The 19,042-nt window shown below is 44.5% G+C and overlaps 1 protein-coding gene across 1 annotated transcript in view; it reads left to right on the top strand.

Moving 5' to 3' along the window:
• The first annotated feature begins 667 nt into the window (after nt 1-667).
• LOC120045053 (protein transport protein Sec31A-like) overlaps nt 668-19,042 on the top strand; it is a 42,815-nt gene continuing 24,440 nt past the window's right edge. The window contains 18 exon segments of the mRNA XM_038989889.1: nt 668-746; nt 1,061-1,184; nt 1,490-1,688; nt 1,943-2,038; nt 2,857-2,997; nt 3,581-3,723; nt 5,951-6,050; nt 6,234-6,395; nt 6,618-6,764; nt 6,981-7,133; nt 7,136-7,213; nt 7,333-7,407; nt 7,541-7,582; nt 8,749-9,243; nt 11,260-11,356; nt 13,644-13,822; nt 14,636-14,762; nt 15,883-16,028. Of these exon segments, the coding sequence (XP_038845817.1) occupies nt 668-746; nt 1,061-1,184; nt 1,490-1,688; nt 1,943-2,038; nt 2,857-2,997; nt 3,581-3,723; nt 5,951-6,050; nt 6,234-6,395; nt 6,618-6,764; nt 6,981-7,133; nt 7,136-7,213; nt 7,333-7,407; nt 7,541-7,582; nt 8,749-9,243; nt 11,260-11,356; nt 13,644-13,822; nt 14,636-14,762; nt 15,883-16,028 (2,583 nt within the window).

Genomic DNA, 19,042 nt, shown 5'->3' with positions numbered 1-19,042 from the left:
TTTTGGGACAGATTCCTGCTGGAACGTTTAACAAATTATACCCAGCCGCTAACTTGCAACTTGCTCTTTAACTGTACTAGCTAGCAAACGTTACTGAGTTCATTGATCGGTTTGATCAGAAACCACTGCCATTTGTAGCTGTTGTCTTTGCTTACAAATGCTGCTGTCAAAACCAAAACCATCACTGAAAGGTACCTACGCATGTATAGCGTTAGATGCGTGGCTTCTTATTATAGCTAACATAGCAACTAGCTAACAAGGAACTTTGCTGCACAAACAACCACTTGCCTGTGAATTTCCATTGAATGGACTTGGCTATCTAGCCAGTGCTAATGAAATAATCTAATGGTGACGACACGAACAACATTACAAATGTTTGTCGTTTCATTTTAATGGACCTTTGCCCTACCCAACCTATTTACAGACATACAAAACTATACCCAGTTCAGATACACAATATCCACTCCCTTTATTCTGTATTTGAGCCCTTCATGAATTGTCATAGACATCAGCCAGATGTTAGCCTACACATCTGTACATTGTTAGCCTACACAATGTCATTGTCTATTGTGAGCCATTCTTTCTGTGTGCTAAAAGGTTTATCCATTATTTTTCTTTCTATAGGCTAAAAGCTTGTTTGTGGTGTTTTTGTTTTTTCCCCATCAAGATGAAGCTCAAAGAGATCAACCGCACAGCTATCCAGAGCTAGAGCCCAGCACAGCACCATCCTGTGTACCTGGCAGCAGGTGTGTGTGTGTGTGTGTTTTCCTGTCTTATACATTTCACTGTCCATCTCTGACATGTACGTACTGTGCTGACAGGGGTTATGCAAAGAAGACTTACTGTGCTAACTGTAATCATCCAGCAGATGTTTTTGTGGTTTAAGCGTAGCCATGAGGTACATAATGAAATGTTGTTGAATATCCTTGAAATGAACAAAACTGACCTTGACTTTCAACTGACATGTTTAATATTTGTTGTCTGAACAGCTTTCCAGTTAGTGTGACTGTCTACCTGGTCAGGTATTGCTGACCCCTCACCTGTCTATCTGTGTGTCCAGGTACATCAGCCCAGCAGCTGGATGCCTCCTTCAGTACCACTGCCTCTCTGGAGATCTTTGAGCTGGACCTGGCTGAGCCTTCTCTGGACATGAAGCTCCGCGGAGCATACTCCTCCTCTCACAGGTAAGGAAACCCTAGCACTAGCCTTAACGCTAACCTCATCAGAGGTCTCTGACCTCCTCCCCAATAGGCTGTCTCATCGTTGTTGGTGATCAGGACTACCACTGTTGTGTTGTCAGCGAACTTAATGAAGGTGTTGGAGTCGTGCTTGGTCACGCAGTCATGGGTGAACAGGGAGTACAGGAGGGGACTAAGCACGCACCACTGAGGGGCCCCACTGTCATAAACAACTTCTGGCTAGATTTTGAAAACATCTGTCTTTGTAACTCTTCGTCATAGCTAAGAGTGCTCTTATCTCTCTCCACCAGATACCACACGCTGGCGTGGGGTCCCCACGGCATGGATGCAGAGGGTCTCCCGTCCGGAGTGCTCATTGCAGGGGGCGAGAATGGTGATGTCATCTTGTACGACCCGGCCAAGATCATTGCTGGAGACAGTGATGTTGTCATCGCTCAGAGCGACAAACACATCGGGCCGGTCAGGGCCCTTGATGTCAACTCCTTCCAGGTACACCTAACTAACTGAAACTATGCTTTCACTAATCTGTGGAGTGAGCTTTGGCTTTATGCTGTGCATAGTATTCACATTTTGTTTCCAATATCTCTAAGAGAACACTTGAAAACTTCTCACTTTTGTTTTGGTCTACTGACCTTTGTTGACTGGTCTACCAACCTTGTCAAGTGTCTCTCATTGTGTTTGTTATAGTGTTTGCAGTGTCACCCCATGATAGCTAGTGATAATGCATTACTTCCCTTACCCAGACCAACCTGGTTGCTTCAGGAGGTAACGAATCAGAGATCTACATCTGGGACCTGAACAACTTTGGCTCCCCGATGACACCAGGCCCTAAAACTCAGGTAAGACCCATGACATGGTTAAGAAATAAATATGTTTTGAAATTGAACCTTCAGAGAAGGGTTGTCACATTACCAGTATTGTGATAATCAGAGGTGTTGTAGCAAGGAAATAAAACATGAAACGGACAAAATGTCCTGAGGAAAACAGTCCTGATGTTGGAAACAAGCAGCCTGATGTTGTCACCCATTACATTTACGTCATTTAGCACACGCTCTTATCCAGAGTGACTTCCAGTAGTGAGTGTGTAACAGTTTAACTTTAGTCCGTCCCCTCGCCCCGACCCGGGCGCGAACCAGGGACCCTCTGCACACATCAACAACAGTCATCCACGAAGCATCATTACCCATCGCTCCACAAAAGCCGCGGCCCTTGCAGAGCAAGGGGAACCACTACTTCAAGATCTCAGAGCAAGTGACGTCACCGATTGAAAGGCTATTAGCACCACCGCTAACTAGATAGCCATTTCACATCCGTTACAAGTGCATATATCTTCATATTTGTTTGTACTGGTCCCCCGTGGGAATCAAATCAGCCCTGGCGTTGCAGATGCCATGCTTTACCAACTGAGCCACCCAGAATCGCATGTTTATTTACCAAGCTATAGCACACTGTTACATACAGTAGGTTTTTTAACCAAAGAGTTTAGTCTGCTTTGTGTTTTCCTTTGCCATGGAAAATCAGGTATTGTAGTATCGTGGTACTGTTATCAGGACAACCCTACTTCAGAATGCTACCCATTCCATTTCTCATGGATTATCGATGAGGATTTATGGAGTAGAGGAATGTTCGAGTGAGCAGGTTGTTTATGTTATTTCAGCCTCTGGAGGACATCAGCTGTGTGGCGTGGAACAGACAGATCCAACACATCCTGGCTTCAGCCAGCCCCAGCGGCGGCGCCTCCATCTGGGACCTCCGCAAGAACGACCTCATCATCAAAGTCAGCGACCACAGCAACAGGGTGGGTAACGCACATCTGCTGTTTACGGCTCAATCTGACACTTATGAACCCAGCAACAGGGTACGCATCACGTTTATCTGTGTCTGCTGTTAAAGCCTCAGTCTTTAATTTGTGACCACAGCAACATGGTACATTCTACGCATGTGTGTTCATCTTCTATCTGCTGTTAAAGGCTTATTAGTCTGTCACTTTCATCTCCAGTTTAAAAGTATTTTCCCTGGCCTGCAGCGTTCTGTAAACTGAGGGGGTGAATAATTCCCTGCTCCTTCAGTCAGAAGATTGGCAAATGGAACTGCCACTGAGTTGTTTTGAATTCTGTGGTAAACCTCCCTAAAACTAATAACAATGGAAGGTACAGGTTGCGCCTTCAGTTGTTTTGGGATGATAATTCTTATGTAATTTTCCTTTGACGGACAGACTGATTTGGCAACCGTATAGGCCTGAGGCATTTGACATGAATGTTACTTAGTACAAACATAGTATTAATACCATGTGACAGATGGGCGGAGAGAACCTCACATTCATTATAATGACTAAATGAATAGGTAAACAAGAATAGGGTAATAAGTGTGTGTGTGTTCAGATGCACTGCTCTGGGCTGGAGTGGAACCCAGAGGTAGCTACTCAGCTGGTGCTGGCCTCAGAGGATGACCGGATGCCAGTGATCCAGATCTGGGACCTGCGTTTCACCGCCTCCCCTCTCAAAGTCCTGGAGAACCACACACGGTAAACTATCACTTCAAATTAATGTCGTATACAGTCTTGAAAAAGTAATATGTTAAAAGTTGAAATGCTGACTGACTGTACAAATCAAATCAAATGTTATTTTTCACATGCACCGAATACAACCTGGCGTAGACCTTAGTGAAATGCTTACTTACGAGCCCTTAACCAACAATGTAGTTAATAAAAAAAAAGTGTTAAAGTATTTACTAAAATAAACTAAAGTAAAAAAATATGAAAAATAATTGAGGAGCAACAATAAAATAACACTGGTGAGGCTATATACAGGGTGTACCGGTACAGAGTCAATGTGCAGGGGCACCGGTTAGTCGAGGTAACTGAGACAATATGGACATGTAGGTAGAAGTAAAGTGACTATGCATAGATAATAAACAAGAGAGTAGCAGCAGTCTAAAAATTGGGGTGGGGGGGGACAATGCAAATAGTCCGGGTAGACATTTGATTAGCTGTTCAGGAGTCTTATGTCTCGGGGGTAGAAGCTGTTAAGAAGCCTTTTGGACCTAGTCCGGTACCGTTTTCTGTGCAGTAGCAGAGAGAACAGTCTATGGCTAGGGTGGCTGGAGTCGTCTGACACCGCCTAGTATAGAGGTCCTGGATGGCAGCTTGACCCCAGTGAAGTTCTGATCCGTACGCACTACCCTCTGTAGTGCCTTGCGGTCGAAGGCCGAGCAGTTGCCATACCAGGCGGTGATGCAACCAGTCAGGATGAAGCAGCTGTCAAACTTTTTGAGGATTTGAGGACCTATGCCAAATCTTTTCAGTCTCCTGAAGGGGAATAGGTTTTGTCGTGCCCACAAATGTCTTGGTGTGCTTGGACCATGATAGTTTGTCGGTGATGTGGACACCAAGAAACTTGAAGCTCTCAACCTTCTCCACTACACCGCTGTCGATGAGAATGGGGGCGTGCTCGGTCCTCTTTTTCCTGTAGTTCACAATCAACTCCTTTGTCTTAATCATGTTGAGGGAGAGGTTGTTGTCCTGGCATCACACTGCCAGGTTTCTGAACTCCTCCCTATAGGCTGTCTCATCGTTGTCGGTGTTCAGGCCTACCGCTGTTGTGTCGTCGGCAAACTTAATGATGGTGTTGGAGTCGTGCTTGGCCATGCAGTCATGGGTGAATAGGGAGTACAGGAGGGGACTGAGCCCGCACCCTCGAGGGGACCCGTGTTGAGGATCAGTGTGGCAGAAGTGTTGTTACCTACCCTTACCACCTGGGGGCGGCGCGTAAGGAAGTCCAGGAACAAGTTGCAGAGGGTGTTTAGTCCCAGTGTCCTTAGCTTAGTGATGAGCTTTGAGGGCACTATGGTGTTGAACGCTGAGCTGTAGTCAATGAACAGCATTCTCACATAGGTGTTCCTTATGTCCAGGTGTGAAAGGGCAGTGTGGAGTGCAATAGAGTTTGCGTCAACTGTGGATCTGTTTGGGCGGTATGCAAATTGGAGTGGGTGTAGGGTTTCTGGGATAATGGTGTTGATGTGAGCCATGACCAGCCTTTCAAAGCACTTCATGGCCACAGACGTGAGTGCTACGGGTTGTTAGTCATTTAGGCAGGTTACCTTGGGCACAGGGACTATGGTGGTCTGCTTGAAACATATCGGTATTACAGACTCAGTCAGGGACAGGTTGAAAATGTCAGTGAAGATACTTGCCAGTTGGTCAGCGCATGCTCGGAGTACACGTCCTGGTAATCCGTCTGGCCCAGCGGCCTTGTCAATGTTGACCTGTTTTAAAAGTCTTACATCGGCTACGGAGAGCGTGATCACACAGTCATCCGGAACAGCTGATGCTCTTATGCATGCTTCAGTGTTGCTTGCCTCGAAGTGAGTATAGAAGTTATTTAGCTCGTCAGGTAGGCTCGTGTCACTGGGCAGCTCGCGGCTGTGCTTCCCTGTCCAAAGTTTTGTATTGAAAGAAATAATGGAGCCAAAAACAACCTGTTGATAGTCAAACGTGTTGAAGGTGAGCTCTGTAAGACAGTCACCCAGCAATCTGGCTGCACTATGAATTATTCCTTGCTTGCTATAGAGATCTCTGGGAGATGGGGATGCTTGCTCAAAGTGGAGTGATCAGAACTCAATGATCTGGTGTGAAGGCTAACAAAAGAATGGCACAACGAAGACTGGTCAGAACTAATGCAATACAAGTGTTCAGTAGGTCAAATGTAGTCGGATTTAAACAATGCCAATGAAATACCTGGTGTGTTCATCAGGGGTGTCCTGGCCATCGCCTGGAGTTTGGCTGACCCTGAGCTGCTACTGAGCTGTGGGAAAGACAACAGAATCCTCTGCTGGAACCCCAACACTGCAGAGGTCTCACACACATGCATACACATGCATTGATCCAATGACTCTGTTATTCTTACCCTAACTACAGAGTACAGTACACTGTTAATAAGTGTTATTACTGAGAGATACACGGCTTTATTTAACCAGAAATCTGTTCCTGTCCTATCTGTAGTCATCTTCTGATGTGAATCTGTTGCTTTTTTCCAGGTGCTGTATGAGTTGCCTACCAGTACCCAGTGGTGCTTTGACATCCAGTGGTGTCCCAGGAACCCAGCGGTGCTGTCGGCAGCAGCCTTCGACGGACACATCAGCGTCTACTCCATCATGGGGGGCAGCAGCCAGGCTGTCAGCCAGACACAGGCAGACACAGTGGGTACTAGTTTCACACATTAACGCTGTTCAGGGTGGAAACTGGCCACCATGTTGGTTAGGGTTACAGACACGGTTTGCACTGACTCAGAGATTAACAGTGTTTAGAGTGGAAACTCTCTTCCATTTTGGCCCATTATTGGAGGCACTTGATATGAATGAATACCTAATCTGTATACATCCTTGGTTATTTTGCTGCTCTTTGGCCTGTCTCTGTTCCAGATCAGCATGTCGTTTGGCAACGTGGATCCGTTTGGAATGGGCCAGACCCTGCCCCCCCTGCAGCTTCCCCAAGCCTCCCCCTACACCATCACCCCCTTCAAAAAGCCCCCCAAGTGGATCCGCAGGCCCATGGGGGCCTCCTTCGCTGTGAGACACTATCTTCTCTGCCTTTATTACCTTGCTATGTTTGTCAAATCGTCTGCATGAATGTGTGATGTACATTGTTTTCCTTTTTGTGCTATTATCTGACCTCCTGGTGATCTTTAGTGCATGTTGCTCTTTCTCTCACCTCTATAGAAATTGTATTGATAAGTTGAAATCGTACTAAGAAGTTATTCTCTTCCGGTTTCTCTCCCCCTCCAGTTTGGTGGTAAGCTCGTGTCGTTGGAGAACATTAAGCCCAGCCCCCAGCACCCTCAGCAGCCCACGGCCCATGTGGTTCACGTCAGTCAGGTGATCACCGAGACGACCTTCCTGGAGCGCTCGGCCCAGCTGCAGGCCACGCTGACTACAGAGGCAGCTTCACTGACTTCTGCCAGGAGAAGATCGATGCTGCCCAAAACGAGTTCGACAAGACCGTCTGGTCCTTCTTAAAGGTAGGATGGGAACTCGGGAGCGTTTCCTTATCGTCTAGAGTTAAAACAGTAGTTGTCTCTTGCTGTACTGCAAAGTATTGCTGTCCTTTTACTTTACCAATGTTAAATTGTGTTCTCAGGTGAACTTTGAGAATGATTCTCGTGGAAAATACCTGGAGCTTTTAGGATACAAGAAGGAGGAGCTAGCATCAAAGGTGTGGTTGGAAATGAACCGTCACTGAATGTCCTCAGGCCTTGTCTGTCTGTTGTCAGTCTGACCTGTCTGATCCTCATGCTGTCTGTCAGCCTTGTTTAACTATTCTGTGGATGTTGGTTGTTTGTTTACAGATTGCAGCAGCATTAAAGGGAAAACCTATTCAGCCTGAGGAGGTACTGCCTTTTTGTGTCTACTGTGTGTGTGTGTAAGTGTAAGAAACGTATAATTCATTATTTTTGACAACACGGTGAGTAACAATTAGCTGAAATTTAGATAGCAATGCTAATGGTAATCAAATGCAAATGTATCTGCCCATTGACTCTCCATGTGTGTGAGTAGCTTTGTTGTCATTGCTCAAACAGGCAAGTGGTAGGGGCAGTCAGAAACTGTCCAAAATGCCTCTCTCTAGGTTTCACACAACAGTTGTTTATGTAACTATGGGAAGGAAGTAGGAAAAGGATGTCTGTCTTTTTCATGCGCTTGGCAGTTCAAATTAGGACAACTGAAAATTGTGATATTTCCATTGTAGCTTATATTTTTCATCTGCAAGATGATGCTATTTTCTCATCTGGTTCTTAATGATATTTTACTGCTAAAATTTAAGCTAAAGCATCTTTTGTGATTCTGACATTGCTTAACCTGGGCTCAAAGATAACGCTACTAATATCTCAATGGACACAATCAACTTTAATCATTGAACATTGTTAGGTTTCTGACATAATTCTGAGGATTATTTATCTCAATCTAATGGCTCTCTCTGCTAAACTCTGAATCTGTCTCTCCTCTCCTGCTGTATGAATGTGTGCAGTCTGCTCCTGCACCCTGCTCCTGCACCCTGCTCCTGCTCCTGCCCCTGCTCCTGCACCCTGCCCCTGCTGAACCTACTTCTGAACATGAGCATGAGGTTGAACCTGAGCCAGAGGTAGTGCCTGAACATAGTCCCGCTCCCAGGCTCAGTGCTGAAACCCCAGCTGAGCCTGAGGTCCTTCCTCCCGTGCTTGAGCCTGCTGCTATCGAGCTTGCCCCCAACCTCCACTTGAACCCGCCCTCCAGCCCAAACCTAAGCCAGAGCTTGCCACCTCACCCTGCGGTGACCTTTCACCTCCTATGCCTGTTCTCCAATCTGAACCTGTCCTTACTCTTGACCTCAGCGCTGAACCCCAGTTTCTTGCTCCTGTTGCTCTCCTGCCAGAGTCTGACCCTACTTTGGCCCCCCCAGCTCTGGCCCCCACCGCTGACATGCAGCAAGTATCTGTGTTTGACGTACAGCATGTATTCAAATTTGACCAGGTGGACTTAGCCTCTATCTGAGTTTGACCACTTTGGCCTAATGCCTCAGGTACAGCCCCAGCTACAGCCTGTACCTGACCTCACCAACCTGCAGCCAGTACCCGGCTTTGACCCGATGCCATCAGTCCCCACCCTGCAGCCTCTAGCCGACCCTGGACGACTCCGCTCTGCCGACCTTCCACCTGATGACGCATTTGACCTCATCGCTGGTACAAATCTCCATCCAGCAGTGGAACTGGAACTCAAACCTGCTCCAGAACCGGAAGATCCGTTTGACCTCATCGCTGCTGCAAACCTCCAGCAAATAGCGGAACTGGACGTGACCAAGTCCCTGGAACCAGTGGAAGCAGAAGTGGACCTGGCAGAGTCTCTGGAAGCAGAAGTGGACCTGACAGAGTCTCTGGAATCAGTGGAACCAGAAGTGGACCTGGCAGAGTCTCTGGAAGCAGAAGTGAACCTGACAAGGGATTTGGCCCTTGAGGCTGAAGCTGAGCCCAAGGCCCAGGAAGAGATGCCAGTAGTAGAAGAGATTCCTCTGGAGGAGGTACCCTCTTCTCAACCCCTCTTCCTGTCAGTCCATCCCAGAGAAAAACAATGGCACATCGTACTGTTACATCGCTAAACTGTAAACCTATTATATTGTTACTGCTACGTCATTATATTGCTACAGTTATGTTGAAACATTGCTTTCACATCGTCTCTCATCTATCACTATAATTGACCCAATTATTAGCCTCCTATTTTCCTTCCACTTTACTCTCTCTGGGGTAGACTCACACCTATTTGTTTGGTTTTACTTTGCTGTCTAATGGTTATATGTAGAGCTCTCCATGAGATTACATGTACAGTCGTGGCCAAAAGTTTTGAGAATGACACAAATATGAATTTTCACAAAGTCTGCTGCCTCTGTTTGTATGATGGCAATTTGCATATACTCCAGAATGTTATGAAGAGTGATCAGATGAATTGCAATTAATTGAAAAGTCCCTCTTTGCCATGCAAATGAACTGAATCCCCCCAAAAACATTTCCACTGCATTTCAGCCCTGCCACAAAAGGACCAGCTGACATGTCAGTGATTCTCTCGTTAACACAGGTGTGAGTGTTGACGAGGACAAGGCTGGAGATCACTCTGTCATCCTGAGTGAGTTCGAATAACAGACTGGAAGCTTCAAAAGGAGGGTGGTGCTTGGAATCATTGTTCTCACTCTGTCAACCATGGTTACCTGCAAGGAAACACGTGCCATCATCATTGCTTTGCACAAAAAGAGCTTCACAGGCAAGGATATTGCTGCCAGTAAGATTGCACCTAAATCAACCATTTATCGGATCATCATGAACTTCAAGGAGAGCGGTTCAATTGTTGTGAAGAAGGCTTCAGGGCGCCCAAGAAAGTCCAGCAAGCGCCAGGACCGCCTCCTAAAGTTGATTCAGCTGCGGGATCGGGGCACAACCAGTACAGAGCTTGCTCAGGAATGGCAGCAGGCAGTTGTGAGTGCATCTGCACGCACAGTGAGGCGAAGACTTTTGGAGGATGGCCTGGTGTCAAGAAGGGCAGCAAAGAAGCCACTTCTCTCCAGGAAAAACAGGGACAGACTGATATTATGCAAACGGTACAGGGATTGGACTGCTGAGGACTGGGGTAAAGTAATTTTCTCTGATGAATCCCCTTTCCGATTGTTTGGGGCATCCGGAAAAAAGCTTGTCCGGAGAAGACAAGGTGAGCGCTACCATCAGTCCTGTGTCATGCTAACAGTAAAGCATCCTGAGACCATTCATGTGTGGGGTTGCTTCTCAGCCAAGGGAGTGGACTCACTCACAATTTTGCCTAAGATCACAGCCATGAATAAAGAATGGTACCAACACATCCTCCGAGAGCAACTTCTCCCAACCATCCAGGAACAGTTTGGTGACGAACAATGCCTTTTCCAGCATGATGGAGCACCTTGCCATAAGGCAAAAGTGATAACTAAGTGGCTCGGGGAACAAAACATCGATATTTTGGGTCCAAGGCCAGGAAACTCCCTAGACCTTAATCCCATTGAGAACTTTTGGTCAATCCTCAAGAGGCGGGTGGACAAACAAAAACCCACAAATTCTGACAAACTCCAAGCATTGATTATGCAAGAATGGGCTGCCATCAGTCAGGATGTGGCCCAGAAGTTAATTGACAGCATGCCAGGGCGGATTGCAGAGGTCTTGAAAAAGAAGGGTCAACACTGCAAATATTGACTCTTTGCATCAACTTCATGTAATTGTCAATAAAAGCCTTTGACACTTATGAAATGCTTGTAATTATACTTCAGTATTCCATAGTAACATCTGACAAAAATATCTAAAGACATTGAAGCAGCAAACTTTGTGAAAATTAATATTTGTGTCATTCTCAACTTTTGGCCAAGACTGTATATAGTGGTATGGAATAACTTGTTTTTGAGTTGTTGCGCTGTATATCTCCCATTGACATGATTTGCCCAGCAGTTGGAATTGTACTCCTACTCCAGTGAAGGTACTGCTCTCGGTCAAAAAAACATGAATAAACTCCCTCTCTGGTTTGTCAGGAGGAGGCAGCACCAGTGGAAGTAGAGGCCAGCCTCCCTGAGGAAGCACCAGAACCAGCTCCAGTCCAAGAGGGCGTTAACCTCGGTGTCAGTCAAGGTAAAGATCCATCTGAATTAGAGGTTGACCGATTATGATTTTTTCAACGCCGATACCGATTATTGGAGGACAAAAAAAAGCCGATACCAATTAATTGGCCCATTTTTTTATTTTATTTATTTGTAATAATGACAATTACAACAATACTGAATGAACACTTATTTTAACTTAATATAATACATCAATAAAATCAATTTAGACTCAAATAAATAATGAAACATGTTCAATTTGGTTTAAATAATGCAAAAACAAAGTGTTGGAGAAGAAAGTAAAAGTGCAATATGTGCCATGTAAGAAAGCTAACGTTTAAGTTCCTTGCTCAGAACATGAGAACATATGAAAGCTGTTGGTTCCTTTTAACATGAGTCTTCAATATTCCCAGGTAAGAAGTTTTAGGTTGTAGTTATTATAGGAATTATAGGACTATTTCTCTCTATACGATTTGTATTTCATATACCTTTGACTATTGAATGTTCTTATAGGCACTTTAGTATTGCCAGTGTAACAGTATAGCTTCCGTCCCTCTCCTCGCTCCTACCTGGGCTCGAACCAGGAACATATCGACAACAGCCACCCTCGAAGCAGCGTTACCCATGCAGAGCAAGGGGAACAACTACTCCAAGTCTCAGAGCGAGTGACGTTTGAAACGCTATTAGCGTGCACCCCGCTAACTAGCTAGCCATTTCACATCGGTTACACCAGCCTAATCTCGGGAGTTGATAGGCTTGAAGCACAGCGAAGAGCTTCTGGCAAAACGCAGGAAAGTGCCGTTTGATTGAATGCTTACGAGCCTGCTGGTGCCTACCATCGCTCAGTCAGACTGCTCTATCAAATCATAGACTTAAATTATAACATAATAACACACAGAAATACGAGCCATAGATCATTAATATGGTCGAATCCGGAAACTCATCTCGAAAACAAAACGTTTATTCTTTCAGTGAAATACGGAACCGTTCCGAATTTTATCTAACATCCATAAGTCTAAATATTCCTGTTACATTGCACAACCTTCAATGTTATGTCATAATTATGTAAAATTCTGGCAAATTAGTTCGCAACGAGCCAGGCGGCCCAAACTGTTGCGTATACCCTGACTCTGCGTGCAATGAACGCAAGAGAAGTGACACAATTTCACCTGATTAATATTGCCTGCTAACCTGGATTTCTTTTAGCTAAATATGCAGGTTTAAAAATATTTACTTGTGTATTGATTTTAAGAAAGGCATTGATGTTTATGGTTAGGTACAGTCGTGCAACCATTGTGCTTTTTTTCCCGCAAATGCGCTTTTGTTAAATCATCCCCCGTTTGGCGAAGTTGGCTGTCTTTGTTAGGAAGAAATAGTCTTCACACAGTTCGCAACGAGCCAGGCGGCCCAAACTGCTGCATATACCCTGACTCTGTTGCAAGAGAAGTGACACCATTTCCCTAGTTAAAAGAAATTCATGTTAGCAGTCAATATTAACTAAATATACAGGTTTAAAAATATATACTTGTGTATTGATTTTAAGAAAGGCATTGATGTTTATGGTTAGGTACACGTTGGAGCAACGACAGTCCTTTTTCGCGAATGCGCACCGCATCGATTATATGCAACGCAGGACACGCTAGATGAACTAGTAATATCATCAACCGTGTGTAGTTATAACTAGTGATTATGATTGATTGATTGTTTTTTATAAGATAAGTTTAATGCTAGCTAGCAACTTACCTTGGCTTCTTACTGCATTTGCATAACAGGCAGGCTCCTCGTGGAGTGCAATGTAAGGCAGGTGGTTAGAGTGTTGGACTAGTTAACTGTAAGGTTGCAAGATTGAATCCCCGAGCTGACAAGGTAAAAATCTGTCATTCTGCCCCTGAACGAGGCAGTTAACCCACCGTTCCTAGGCTGTCATTGAAAATAAGAATGTGTTCTTAACTGACTTGCCTTGTTAAATAAAGGTGGACACTTTTTTTTTTACACTTTTATTTAATCTTTATTTAACAAGGCAAGTCAGTTAAGAACACATTCTTATTTTCAATGACGGCCTAGGAACGGTGGGTTAACTGCCTTGTTCAGGGGCAGAACGACAGATTTTTACCTTGTCAGCTCGGGGATTTTTGGACACCGCCAAATCGGTGTCCAAAAATACCGATTTTCGATTGTTATGAAAACTTGAAATCGGCCCTAATTAATCGGCCATTCCGATTTAATCGGTCGACCTCTAATCTGAATCTCTATTTTGATTGTTCACAGTTTAAGTTGACGATGTGCTTTTGTTGTGTGTTGTTGGTTTGTCCGGTCAGGCATGGACGGCCTGATCACCCAGGCCCTGCTGACCGGGGACTTCGAGGGCGCCGTGGAACTCTGTCTCCATGACAACCGCATGGCCGACAGCATCATCTTGGCCATCGCTGGAGGGGCGGAGCTTCTGGAGAAAACACAGAGGAAGTACTTCACCAAGACTCCCAGCAAGATCACCAAGGTAACTAACACAGTAACATAACGTGACATGCTGGTGTGAATGACTAATGCAACGGTGTTGTAGCGAGGTGCTTCACACTGGGCAGCAGTTGCTTCACAGGGAAACTGTATCCCATGTCGCTGGTGGTAGCTAATGTGGAAAATGTTGTTCCATACTCAATTATATTTTGAATAGGATAGCAGCCTACAGGAGAAATAACTTGTAATATTAATAGTAGCTCAATGGGAAGAGTTTGCGCTGCAAGCCGGCAACACAACAGCACCGTGCAATATCCTTCGCTCCCGGGTCCTGCTTGCCGAGGACTTCTGTCTTGCAGTAACTTAGAGGGAAGTAGCTAGATAGTGTAGCTAATGTCAGGCCAAGGTGACAGCCAGCTAAAGCACATTTATTGCTTTTGTAGTTCAGTATAAACAGAATGATTCTGAACACCCCCAACTTCGGCAGACCAGTTTTAAATTCTCTCTGAAGTTTCTAGCAGCAAACCTAAACTATCTATCTTGGGAGGGCTCATCAGGACGACTGACTGAGCTGATTGAACCGAATCCGTTCGTCTCCACTTAACTTGCGACATACGTCATGAATTTTGGGCGTGTCCGTATAGCCTCTCCCATCACAAGAGTACCTCTATCATGATGAGGTCAGTCAGTGCCACGGCCATGTGATCAGGTAGTTGGTAGTTGATTCATGGTATTGGCTACTGTTCTACTCATTGATTATTGACAACATATCCTTCTTCAGCTGATCAGTGGGGGTGTTGAGGAACTGGCAGAGGGAGGTGTATTGTCATATTGATAATTGGTTATTGATTTGCAGCTGATCAGTGCAGTGGTGATGAGGGACTGGTGTGATGTGCTGCAGACCTGTGAGCTGCAGAACTAGAAGGAGGCTCTGGCTGCAGTCATGACCTACGCCCAGCCTGATGAGTTCTCCTCTCTGTGTGGTAGGAACTGACTCTTTCACTCTCTCCCCACTGGTTCTCTCTTTCACTCTTTCCCTCGCTGGGTCTCTTTCTCTCTAGCCCTTTCATCATTTTTTTTTTTTACATTTGAATAATTTAGCTGATGTTCATATCCAGAGCGACTTATATGAGCAATTAGGGTTAAGTGCCTTGGTTTTTAACCTAGTCGGCTTGGAGATTCAAACCAGCGACCTTTCGGTTACTGAACTTTTCTCTTTCTGTTTCCAACCTGTTGGTCTGTGTGGTGTTGTGTGGACCTGTTGGTCTGTGTGGTGTTGTGTGGACCTGTTGGTCTGTGTGGTGTTGTGTGGACCTGTTGGTCTGTGTGTGTGATGGTAATGTGTACATAACTGTGCTGCTGTCTGGACCTTTTGATCTTTGTGTGATGGTAATGTGTTGTGGTGGTTAATTTATTTACTATCAAATGAGGAGACAAACTTATCACACAAGTCAGAGTCATACTTAAACTAAATCTTGATTCACTTAACTTATTAGTAAGGGAGCAGGTCAATACAACACACACATATAAAGTGAATCGATTGAGTACTCTCCGATAATGATGGCTGGTCGATGAATCACTCTTAGGTGATTGGTTGAGAGCCCAGAGACAAAGGTACAAAGGTATTTTATAGCCAAGATGCACCCACTTCAAACAACAGATGTGTGGAATAGGTCACAAGGTTAAGATTTGTATGAAAGATACTAATGATTCACATCAGACAGTATCTGCTATAAAGACTGTTCTCATTGTGTAGAGACCAGGGTCTGGCCCCAAGCCATTTCTCCCTGGCTGGTACCTTTATAGAACAGAAAACCAACTCATGCTATGGAATGTGGTCTTGTTAGGTTTATCACCCAAAGCGTCGTAAATCTTCTGTCAGCATTAAGCCCCCCAGAGGCCCACTTTCAGTTCACACAGACACAATAGAGATATAACAACACTCTATTCTGTTGCATAAAACAACCATTTGATGCAATAACAGTATTATAACATCATTTTGTAATTTCTCTCACAGTATACATACATGTGCTGCTGTCTGTGTTGACCTGTTGGTCTGTGTGTGATGATAATTTGTACGTAACTGTGCTGCTGTCTGTGTAGACCTGCTGGGCTGCAGACTGGAGGCTGTGGAGGACAACATGCTGCAGGCTCAGGCCTGTCTGTGTTACATCTGTGCTGGGAACTTGGAGAAACTGGTGTCCTGCTGGACCAGAGCACAGGACAGACACTGCCCTCTGTCTCTGCAGGTGTGTGTGTGTGATGCCCGGATTGACTCATAACCCACAGTCACCGCGGGTTATATCGGGGCAGGCTGTTTAAGGGTCATTAATTATTAGGGCAGGTGGGTTGAATAAAGAGAAAACAATCACTTTTAAAAAATCCAGAAATATATAATTAATGTGCAATTTATAGTGCATTCAGAAAGTATTCAGATCCCTTCCCTTTTTCCACATTTTGTTACGTTACAGCCTTATTCTAAAATGGATCAAATACAAATCCTTATCAATCTACACACAGTACCCCATAATAACAAAGCAAAAACAGGTTTTTAGACATTTACATAAGTATTCAAACCCTTTGCTATGAGACTCAAAATTGAGCTCAGGTGCATCCTGTTTCCATTGGTCATCCTTGAGATGTTTCTATAACTTGATTGGCGTCCACCTGTGGTAAATTCATTTGATTGGACACAGGCACCTGTCTATATACGGTCCCACAGTTGACAGTGCATGTCAGAGCAAAAACCAAGCCATGAGGTCGAAGGAATTGTCCATAAAGCTCCGAGACAGAATTGTGTCTCGGCACAGATCTGGGGAAGGATACCAAAACATTTCTGCAGAATTGAAGGTCCCCAAGAACACAGTGGCCTCCATCATTCTTAAATGGAAGAAGTTTGGAAACACCAAGACTCTTCCTAGAGCACTCGACCAATCAGGCCTTTATGGTAGAGTGGCCAGATGGAAGCCACTCCTCAGTAAAAGGCACATGACAGCCCGCTTGGAGTTTGCCAAAAGGCACCTAAATGACTGTCCATGAGAAACAAGATTCTCTGGTATGATGAAACCAAGAATGAACTCTTTGTCCTGAATGGCAAGCGTCACGTCTGGAGGAAACCTGGCACCATCACTATGGTGAAACATGGTCGAGATAGCATCATGCTGTGGGGATGTTTTTTATTGGCAGGGACAGGATTGAGGGAAAGATGAACGGAGTAAAGTACAGAGAGATCCTTGATGAAAACCTGCTTTAGAGTGCTCAGGACCTCAGACTGGGACGAAGGTTCATCTTCCATAAGGACAACGACCCTAAACACACAGCCAAGACAACTCAGGAGTGGCTTCGGGACAAGTCTCTGAACGTCCTTGAGTGGCCTAGCCAGAGCCCGGACTTGAACCCGATCGAACATCTCTGGATAGACCTGAAAATAGCTGTGTAGCGATGCTCCTCATCCCACCTGACAGAGCTTGAGAGGATCTGCAGAGAAGAATGGGAGAAACTCCCCAAATACAGGTGTGCCATACTTGTAGCGTCATACCCAAGAAGACGCTAGGCTGTAATCGCTTCCAAAGATGCTTCAACTAAGTACTGAGTAAAGGGTCTGAATACATATGTTAATATTTTTATTTAATAAAAAAAAAAAAAAAAAATCAAGTATTTAAATTAAAAAATAAAAACTTTTTGCTTTGTCATTATGGGGTATTGTGTTTAGATTGATGAGGGGAAAAACAGATTTAATCCATTTTGGAATAAGGCTGTAACAATGTGGGAAAAGTCAAGGGGTCTGAATACTTTCCGAATGCACTCTAGGCTACAATGAGGTTTAGGTTATCTGGCATTAGTGCGTAAGCCTTATCTTTAGGGCCTAACTGAACTGTACACACACCAAATGGCCTAAATGCTTTTGGGAATGGGCAGAAAAGGTTAACGTCGATCCACAGAGGCAAAAAGGACAATCTCAAGAGTTGAATACAATAAGAGAAAATCTGCGAAAGGGAGGAACAGAAAAGTAATGTTTGGGAAAGATTAGGTGAAATGGTAAAAGAGGATGGTAGTAGCGCTGGCAATGTTATGTGTGATCATTGTGAGGGGACTTCAAATAGGCCTATGCATGTCAAGGGAACTGTAGCCTACTGTTCAGATGGGTTAAATGGAAAATGAAATTTGGATTCTGACTGATGTCTGTCTTTCAGGATCTTCAGAGAATGCTAATGATTTAGATATATTTAGAATGCTAATGATTTAGATATATTTAGAATGCTAATGCGCAGTTGGATACTGTCTGCTATTTTTATCAGTGTCATAAAAGCTGATAGGATATATCAACCACATAAAATAGGCTTTGCATCTAAGCTGAACTGAAATCTTATCAAAAACATGTTGGGTCATTTTAACAGCTTACGTTTTCCTTACAAATGTTCAAACTGATGTCATTTGGACAGTTTGCACAGAAAATCTTTCCAGTTTTTTTAGAGTTATTGCATTTTCTCCCCGGTCCCTAAACGTCTTTGCTCCATGAAAGCAGAGATGAGAGAACTTTACTGACGTCAACTAGATTTAAAAAATGTATTCTATCAATTTAGGACATTCTGGTGAGCAAGAGTTTATTTAGTCTTCTAGGGCAACATGCACTGAGTGTACAAATCATTAGGAACACCATCCTAATATTGAGATGCACTCCCTTTTTGTCCTCAGAACAGCCTCAATTTGTCAGGGCATGGACTACAAGGTGTCGAAAGCATTCCACAGGGATGTTGGCCCATGTTAACTCCAATGCTTCCCTCAGTTGTCAAGTTGGCTGGATGTCCTTTGGGTGGTGGACCATTCTTGTTACACATGGGAAACTGTTGTGCGTCAACCCAGCAGCGTAGCCGTTCTTGACACACTCAAACTGGTGTGCCTGGCACCTACTACCATACCTCATTCTCTTGCCCATTCACCCTCTGAATGGCACACATACACAATCCATGTCTCAAGGCTTAAAAATCCTTCTTTAACCTGTCTCCTCTCCTTCATCATCACTGATTGAAGTGAATTTAACAGGTGGCATCAATAAGGGATCATAGCTTTCATCTGGTCAGTCTGTCATGGAAAGAGCAGGGTGTTCCTAATGTTTTGTACACTCGGTGTATAATGACAGAAGAGAAGCTACATGTATCTAATTATAGACAAGTTGACTAACAGTCTACCAAAATGTTGGAAGTTACAAGTAGAAACATATCTAAATCAGGCAAAAACAATCCTGCACCCCCTGTCAACAAAT

The sequence above is a fragment of the Salvelinus namaycush genome, chromosome 3, assembly GCF_016432855.1.
Source record: "Salvelinus namaycush isolate Seneca chromosome 3, SaNama_1.0, whole genome shotgun sequence".
Lineage (NCBI taxonomy): Eukaryota > Metazoa > Chordata > Actinopteri > Salmoniformes > Salmonidae > Salvelinus > Salvelinus namaycush.
Note: the sequence above shows the minus strand (reverse complement) of the source record. Positions and strands in the feature narration are given on the sequence as shown.